General features: G+C 40.5%; 1 protein-coding gene across 1 annotated transcript; it reads left to right on the top strand.

Moving 5' to 3' along the window:
* The first annotated feature begins 249 nt into the window (after positions 1–249).
* mtdhb (metadherin b) lies at positions 250–7632 on the top strand. The gene is made up of 13 exons (XM_079560681.1): positions 250–906; positions 1069–1194; positions 1901–1985; positions 2589–2765; positions 3661–3705; positions 3791–3931; positions 4096–4161; positions 4268–4336; positions 4627–4769; positions 4979–5092; positions 5252–5395; positions 6507–6702; positions 6846–7632. The coding sequence occupies exons 1-13, from the start codon at positions 586–588 to the stop codon at positions 6908–6910; spliced, it is 1692 nt and encodes a 563-aa protein (XP_079416807.1). The 5' UTR covers positions 250–585; the 3' UTR covers positions 6911–7632.
* The last annotated feature ends 1768 nt before the right edge of the window (positions 7633–9400 follow it).

A 9400-nucleotide genomic window follows, 5' to 3' on the forward strand; every position in this document is an offset into this window, starting at 1 on the left:
CAGTAATAAAATGGGGTAAAATTACCAAACGTTCCGGTTTTACGAAATACTGTTATAAAATGTATCCGTAATAAAAATATTAATGATTTAGCACAGTGAGTAATCTGACATTAACAAGTCCGCACTGGAATGTTCTATCTACAATGAGATAATATAAAAAGAAAAAAGGGAGGGGAAAAAAGAAAGTTTGGGTTTAGCTGAAATGTGCCAATTTTCCGACGCGCCGTGAACGTAGCGCTTCTTCCAGTCAAGTGGAGCCATATGAGGTGAACCTGCTTGAAACCAGCCTCGGAGCATTGTCGGGCGAGCGGCGGCCTTGCACAGCGATATCAATGACCCTGATTGCTTTGTAGCTGGGTTAGTTTATCACGTCTGTGGGCAACACTTTACCGATTAGCTTAAGACGAAGCTAAGTCGATGTTGCTGGTGAAGGGGAGGTCGGATTTATTTTTGTGGATGATGTTGTCGAGTCTGTACCGTTATTTCTAGCTAGCATTAAACCAGCTAGGCTAGCCCGCTAACGGCAGCCAGTGAAGCGTGTCTAATCGGTCTGTTGTTACCGGGGGGAAAAAAAACACGATTCAAATGGAGCAGTGGCAGGACGCAGCCTCGCAGCAGGTGAAGGTAATCACCACCCGCACGACTGAGCTTCTCTCCCGGGGTCAGCTCTGGCTACGGACCGAGCTCGGCGTGGATCTAGGGCTGAATCCCGACCTCATTCCGCCATGGGTGATCCTGTTCGCCGCATGCTCCGGGCTGGTGCTGATGGTGGCTCTGTGGGCCTCGCTATGTCGGGCTGTCTTCAAGAAACAACCCGCTGTTCAAGCCGCGGAGGTGGACAGTGGTGTCGAGGTGAAGCGAGCTGAAAAACCAGAGCCAAAGAAAAAGAAGAAGAAATCAGAGAAGGTGAGTGATCTGTCAGTTGGCTAGGCTAGCTGTCATGCTAACTGACAGCTATGTGCTCCCAGGACTTCCACATTTGAAAGATGGTTTATTGTGTATGACTCGCAGTGCGTTTCTTTGTTATGGTACAGTGTTTTGAGTAAGTGTTTGTGTGATCATTATCAGAAATCTCAACCCAACGGGAGAGCAGTGGTGGAGCCACAGGAAGACGCTGTAGAGACAGAGGAAATTGTGCCACATCACCATCAGCCGCCCCCTCCAGAAGTTAAGACCGAGAAGGCTGCTGCTGAGGCAAGTCACCGGCCATGATTTATTCTGTGTGCTATTCATACGCTCAGATAAACCACGACAATAAAGAGATTACCCAATATAGTCTCAAATAAACTAAATAAAGACCCAGCCAAGATTAAATCTGGACAATGACATGAAGTGAAACCCCTGAAAGTTTGAGAATTTTATTGAGAAGACTGTGGTTAGCCCTTCGCCTCTGTTCAGTTTTCTTTCTCTTAATGTATAGACCAGTTTGAGACCTTTTCAAAAGTCTAGCGAGTTAAATAAAAAACTCTTACTTCCTCACTGTCACACAGGAGTGATGTAACCACAACAGCTGGCAGTGTAATGTTTCAGTTTTAAACCTGCACAGGCAGCAGTGTCCTCAAGGAGGCATCCCAGTAAAGGCCACGCGACACTGTAGGTTTAAAGTTAATGTATTATTGGTACTTCTTTTTTTCATATATCAAGAAATATTTCTATTCACATATATTGTTATATTCACAACATTAACTAAAAACATCAGAAGGAAAAAAAAGAAAAGGGGAGGGAGAAAGAGACACAGAGCTGCCGGGTCACTACTGGGAAATCCATCCAATAAACTTTAAACGTTTTTATCTGAACAAACACAGACTCTTGATTTATTGCAGAATGTGCCAGGAAATTGTTGAGGTTCTGACGACACAAACCTTTTGGCCTTATGCTCACTCGGTTATTTCACTTCTAGATAAAGAAATCGAAGAAGAAGGCCAAACAAGCAGCCAAAGAGCCAGCAAAGATTGTCACTACGGAAAGCAAAGAACCCGAAGAAGGTGGGTGTTATCAGTTAGTTATTTATTATGTACATCTTCAACCATGAAATCTTTTATTGGGGTGTTTTAAAATGGGTGCGCTCCACTTCTCAGTAAATGTATTAATAATTTTGAATTCCCGTCTTTTATCATGAGTTCGAGGTATTTTGAAATTAGATGTTTAATTGTGAGATCAGTAAAGGATTATCTTATCTCTAAGCCTTTGACAATCATACACATACAGTCGGATCCCCCGCGGCTCATGCGTCAAAAGCTACATATTTGTACACAAACCCTCCCTCTTTTCCAACCGGAGGAGATACTTTTAAATTAAAGCAGGCTCAAAAAAGGGTAAATCAAAACGTATGCATTGCTGGTTGTGGAAAGCTAGAGCCACGCCTGTTGCTGCTTCTATCAGATGTTGCCACAATTTTTCTGCTGAAGTCATTCATGGGCATGGCCGCTTCTTAAACTGTCACACTGTCACGAAAGCAGTTCAACCCAGATCGTCGATGCCTAAGGGCTCTAGTGGTTGAATAGCATTTATTACTTGCTTTTCATACCACACTTTCTAGATCCTTTAACGTCCTAAAACTGCACACACTTGCTTTTATTTCCTTTCAGGAACATGGGAGACCAAGGTCAGCAACAAGGAAAAGCGCGAGCAACGTAAAAAGGAAAAAAACTCCAGCGATGGGTCCTCTAGTCCAGGAGGTGGTGACACACCAGTTACCACCACCTCAGACCAGCCTAAGGGCTCTCCAGCTGCACCACCCGCCAACTCGAAGAAGAAAAAAGGAGGTTGGTTCATGGATGACTGTAAACTGTAGATGAGACTTGAGCCGATAATGAAGTTTTTACAGACACGGGCTGATAATGCAGCAGCAGGACACAAGTCTGTGGATCTTTGTTGATAAGTGTACTCTGCTTCAACTCTGCTTGATCCCACAATACTGGCATTGTGCACTATGCCGTCAATTAACGTTTGGAAATAACCATTTTGAACACATGTGTCAAACACGAGATCCACACTCGCAAGATGATTTAATTCAGCCTTAAAGCATAAATTCCTGAATATGTAAAAAAAATAAAAAAATAAAATGCAAGTATACATTTTTAAAGAAATAACCAGAAAACTCTCTCCAGCCACTAGGGGGCAGCTAAAAAAAGGTTATTAGTATTATTATTGTTATGATTATGGTGGTAGTAGTAGTACTACTACTAGTACTGAATTTTGGCCCACCACCCAAAATGAGTTTGACACCCCTGATTTGGAATATAAAGAAGAGCTTTGTTTTGACAGATTTAGGTGATGTGAGTGAGGAGCAGGAGGGGCAGTGGTCCAGTCCGGGTGGTGAGGAGGAGAGGGAACTGTTGTGGTGCATAAAGAAGCCTCCTTTCTCAAATCTGAAAACTCTGCTCTTGAGATTGAGAGTTTGTGGACAGGTCCCCAACTGCGCATGTTAAGATGTAACTTATAAATCACAAACTCCACGTTAAACTCTTACGTATGACACTTTTGAATTGGTTTTGTACGCAAGTGATAAATACGACTGCAGGAGCATTTAATAAAAGACTAAATTAAATAAAATCTCATGTGTTTCAGCCCATGTCCTTAGAGTTGATTTAGGTTTAGGTTTTAGACATGAGACCTTTTGGAGATGGGATTTTTATCTTTTCTTTCTCCATGTTTTAGGAGACAAAGTTAAACCAGAGAAGGTTGAGGTAGTTGCACCCAAAGGTAGTAACATTATTTTTTAATACAATAACACATGTACATATTTATACTTTAAAAAGTATAACTTCTCACTGTTTCAATTTCTTAGGCCCCGTCAAAACTGAACCAGCTGCTGCTCCTGTCCTGATGACCGAGGTGACGAAAGTTCCTCCTCAGGCTCTCGCTCCAAAGGCTGTAAACTGGGCGACCAATCGAGAGCCAGCTTCACTGTGGGGCTCTGAAATCGATGGTATGTTTGGGCTTCATACTGTGACTTAACTATTAGAAACTTGTTATTATTACTACATTATAAACACAATATGACGCCGACCGCCTGACCAGTTCGCCATCCCTGATCTAGTGCATCTAATGATTTGATCAATATTTAAAAATTCCATCTCTCCTGTTCTTTAGGATCATGGACCGTCATTGACAGCAGCAGTCTTGGGACCTTCACTGGGCTGGGGGTGCCGGCTGTGGGTAAGACGTCTAATTTGTAAAAAGAGAAGCTTTGTTAAAGAAAAAACCCTCTATGAAAACCATCCCACTGTGTAATATCTGCTTTACTTAAATTCTGTTTCTGTAGAGCCAAAGTCTGTGAATGAGCTGCGATGGCTCAATCAACCAGCTGTGGATGATGAGTGGTCTGGCATCAGTGAGTAGAGAGCTCAAAGATAGATATTGTCATAATTAAAAGCTCTGATTTATGAATATATTTATTTTATCCCTCCTCCTTGGGATGTTTGGATGGATTGAATTTTGTTGAACACAATCCAGTTTTAAAGTTTGATTCTGTTGCTTCTACAGTTCCAACAATAATAAATCTAAAATGTGTTTTAATGAGATGATCGACAGTACAGCTAAAGGTTTTCTTATTTTTGTTTTATATATTGAGAACTTGACTAATCACTAAAATTCCCTCTTTTCACCTCATTGTTTTTTCAGATGGGGGCTCCATTGATTGTAACTCGGACTGGAACGCTCCCGCCGAGGTTTGGGGCAACTATGAAGAACCTGCCGTTGATGCCGAGCCCATGGATGAGCCCCCAGTGCCAGAAGACAAGAACAACCTGCTCATCGAGGCAGCTGTGAGTTTACCTACACGTCATGCCTACCCCATAAAAATTAGAATTGGTGTCCAGTGTTTCCTCTTTAGTTTTTTAGTGTGGAAAGGTACCGTTTTCTCACAATAGATAATCCATCAATCAATTGTTCTTCTGCTGACCCCTTGTGGCTGTTGTTGTATTATGAATGGTTCTGCCAACACCACATGAAACATACTGCGTTTTTATTTTAGGATGATGACAATGAGAAGGACAAAGATGACGTGTCTGGTGATGGAACAACTAAAAGTAAAAGAAAGAAGAAAAAGAAGAAGAAGGCAGCTGAAGAAGGTGTCACCGATGGACAGGTACTTGTTATGATAGAAATGTATAATTGACTGACCATTTGAATTGGCATATCTCAAATAGAAAACCATTTCTTTAATTGGCTTTGAAGCATTTTTGAGATTTAGCGATCACTTTGTCACTGTCTTCTGCAATAATTTTTCAATAATTTGTTTGTAAAGAGAGAAGAGCCAGAGAAGGAGGCTCCTGTGTCCTCGGTGAAGAAGCAGCCTCCAGTTCAGGACATCCCTGCCTCCGTCCAGAATGCCAAACCAGCTGAGGCAAGTGTTCCAATGCATACTATTGGTTTTACCTGGGGGAGTTGTGTACGTTTGTAATGAAAAATGAAATTAGAAGAATTTGAGATGCACCGATCCACCCATTTTGCCTCTGATACAAGTATCAATATTGATAAACCATATTGGTTTGCATATTACACATATCTGATTCCAAATGCAAAAGTAGCTGCTGGGAGTGAAAAGGGGATCTTTCTTAAGCTGTGAGATCAATAAAGTCTTGTCTTATCTTGCAAATGAGATGTTACAGCTCAAGGTTTTTTTTTTTTACAAATAAATTGTAATGGAAAAACATCAGCATCACGGGACTTTTGCTAAACTAAATATCCGTGGCTGCATGACACAGGTCACATATAGGCTGTCACCATAACAGATTTTGTAGTTGTTAAATATATATATAGATATATTGAGCCACAAAACACTTAAAGACCTTTTAATCCCATAGAAACTAACTGTAAGGCTTAAAAGTGACTGTAAAGTTTTGTTTGAAAGGTACTGGACCTTAAAATATCCCCACGATAAACATGAAATATTATGAAATACAACCGAAGTAGGGTAAAAGTAAGATATTACATTAAAAGAATTGAGACAATAATGAGAATGAATGTACAAACGGTAAATATTGAGCGCAGAAATGTATTGTTTATCTGTCATTTATTGAGCAATAAGTTAGTAAATATCATATATATTTTATTAATTATTCTTTATCACCATTTCCTAACCTAAATTACACACACCGAGTCCTTCAACAGAGGACAGTATTATTGTATTACTTTAGGGGAAACGGTCAGTTTCTATCCCAGCCTTGATTGGTTGAGGCTAGATGTGGTTTTGCGCGGTGAACGAAAGTCAGAATTCTCCATGTTAAGACTTTTTTGAAATGTGGTGCAGCATATCAGTTGATGAACGTTGTATTTTTAAAACACTGAGAGCCAGAACAGGTATCGGCTCATATTCAGATACTTGGAATCAATACTGTTACTGATATAGCCCCTATATCAGTACCTGATTGGTGCGTCCCTTGGAAGAATGAATGAGTGGATTTTACTGGTGGACAGTAGTTAAAGCTGTAGTAGCTGTTCTAGTATAGAAGCCATATGCGTATTATCTTTTTATTCAAAGTGTGTAATGGGTTCTTGTATGTTTGTCGACATTTTGTGAAATATTTTTCCTGATACCTGACTGTGAGTATTTCTTCAACTCCTTGTTTGTTCAGGGGAAAGCTGAGCGAACTATGAAGGAGAATGCAGTCCAGAAACAACCTGTCACACAAGTGCCACAAAAGCCAGACAGGGAGCCCACTGCCAACAGCAGCCCTCCTGCTCCAGCACAGCAAAGTAAGGTTAACACCATAGAAGTCACATTTGTTTGTGGCAGACCATTGTTAATATGAGTTTTGATGTGTAAAAGTTTAATGGATCAATCTAAACCACATTTGTACAGTACAATATCCTCAAATGTGTTTGCCCCCCACATACAGAGAAACCTGAAGAGACCCAAGGACCCAAACCAGCAAAAAAGAAGAAGGCAAGACGAGAGACATGAAACAGGAGACGCTCTGCAAAAGACTGAATATCCTGTGTATGCAGCAAACTTTGAACGTAGAGACTTGACATTTGTCTGGAAAAAACAATGACTCTTTTTCTACCTGTTGATTGATCAACCGCCGGATGTTTCTAAATGAACCTAGATGCAGTGCAATCTAACTTAATGCTGTGTTGCTCTTTTTTTAAGTATGAATTTGATACTGTTGATTCCATCATCAAATCACAAAACTGATTGAAGGAGATGTATTGTCGTAGTATTATACAGAATAATGATCTTGTCTAGATAATTTGAAGTGGTGGCAAATGTTAACTTGAAATGTAAGGAAGATGGTAGGCAATCATGATATGACACCCTCGGGGCACTGCGTATTATCAGAAATGACTTCTGCAGTTTTATTTGTGTTTACTTGATGGTACATACTAACATTGGTTTTTCTGGATGATATCACAAATGTAAAACACTGAACACACAAGCTGTACACTGTAAAGGGATCAGAAGAATTGTAATTAAATTTACTTTAAGCACATCAGTCCCTTGTCAAACTGTTTTACCTTTGTTTTAGTCTTTTTATTTGACTGCTTCATGACCAGGAAAAAAACATTGTGATTACTATCCCATTGTCATCTACTTGTGGTTGGTTCAAAATTCTTGATTTTCTTTTTTGTACAACCTGTTTGTAATAAAATATCTGTGAAAGCCATATGTAAAAGTACTAAATAAAGACCTTTTTTAAATTATTTGCAAGTGTCATGAGATTGTATGACTGACATGTGACAGGCTACTGCAGATCTCGCTGGTGCCTTTGTTTTATTGCACTAATGTTAGGCTGGCTCATCACTAACAACCAGGGGTACTTGAGCACTTAGCAGGGGGTACTTGGAATGATTTCAGATTTTAGAAGAAATTGAAACCGAGAAGCAAGCTAGTTTTTATTCTGTTTCTCAAAACGTTTGATTTTGAGGGTATTCTCGCTTAATTCTGAACACTATTAAATACTGAATATTCAGTCGGTCACTTTGTTATGATGGTGGCAAGATACTCAGGTGGGGGGTTCTCGGAGTATAAATGAACTCAAGGGGTGCGTGAGACAAAGAGGCTGGGTACCACTAAACAGAAGGATGGGATATGGTGAATATCTGTATTAATTGAACAATGACGTGTATGGAGTTGTTTATTTAACACATCAGTCTGATTCAGCCCTATGCAAGTTAAATGTGTAAACTTATGAGTGCCTATACACACCGGTGTGCATAATTACATTGGCAACTGCATATCCATGGTCGGGGGTTCGAATCCCAGCTCCTGAAGGGGCCCACTGTGTCCTTGGTCAAGAAATAAAACTACCCACCTTGCCTTCAGTGTCTGTGTACATTGGTTGATAAATGAGAGTGTGAATGGGCGGCTGGTTTCTTGCTGTAAAGCGTTTTGGGCCTGATGAAGGTAGGTAATACATTGAAGGCTAAGCTGAATTTATGAAACAAAACTGGTCTAATCGATGCAGCCTCCGTGGTGGAGCTGCCTGTGCGTCAGGACGTGCGGCTGGCAGCCGCTCCACATCTGCATCAGACTCTCGGTACAGCCAAGCTACACATAGATGGAAATAAACGCGTTTAATGTAAATCTACCAAAGGAAACATAAAGAGACGACGCTAAAGACAGATTTAATCATTTATTTGAACAACATTCGTCTCCACAGTGTCAGGTCATTAGAAAATCAAACATGTCAGAAAACGTTTATCAGTCGACACAAGGAAAACAGAGCTTTATTATGATTAAACTCTTTCTGTAAAATATGGAAGCCCGTTTCCGCCATGTTAAAGAAATAAAAGCCCAACAGGAAGTCGTAATTTCGAGATTTAAACTCGAAATTTCGAGTTTTAAACTCGTACTACGAGTTTAAATCTCGAAATTACGAGTAAGTTTTCAGAGTAAGTTTCTGAGGCATAAGGTCTTAACCTCTTAACGCCCGCCTGAACCGAGAGGATCTTTTTCCTCACGTCATCAGATTTTTTTTTTTCATCATTTTTTTGTTGGGTATTCAACTCGTAATTTCGAGATTTAAACTCGAAATTTCGACTTCCTGTTGGGCTTTTATTTTTTTAACATGGCGAAAATGGGCTTCCATAGGAAGCCAGAGGTAAGTTTAACAGTTTATTTTTCTCACAAACTTGGAGCAGGCAGTGGAGGCAGGGAGCTGGACGAGGAGATCCAGGATGGAGTTATCTGGCAGACTGGTGCTGAGACATCCAGGTACATCACACTGAGGCTGATCTGCGGCGCCAGGAGGAGTCGGCCACGCCCCCTCGCCACAAACCGCTCTGCTGCAAAGAAGAGGAAACAGAGAGGAGGCAGCCGACCAACCAAATCATAACACAACAGCTTCAGAGTCAAGTCTTTTTGGTCAAGTTTTTTGTCACATTTTTGTCATTTCATCATATTTTTTCGTCTCAGTTTTGTTGCTATTTTCACAGGTTTTTTCCAGAAGCT

This window comes from Gobius niger (genome assembly GCF_951799975.1).
Source record: "Gobius niger genome assembly, chromosome: 8".
NCBI classification, from domain to species: Eukaryota; Metazoa; Chordata; class Actinopteri; order Gobiiformes; family Gobiidae; genus Gobius; species Gobius niger.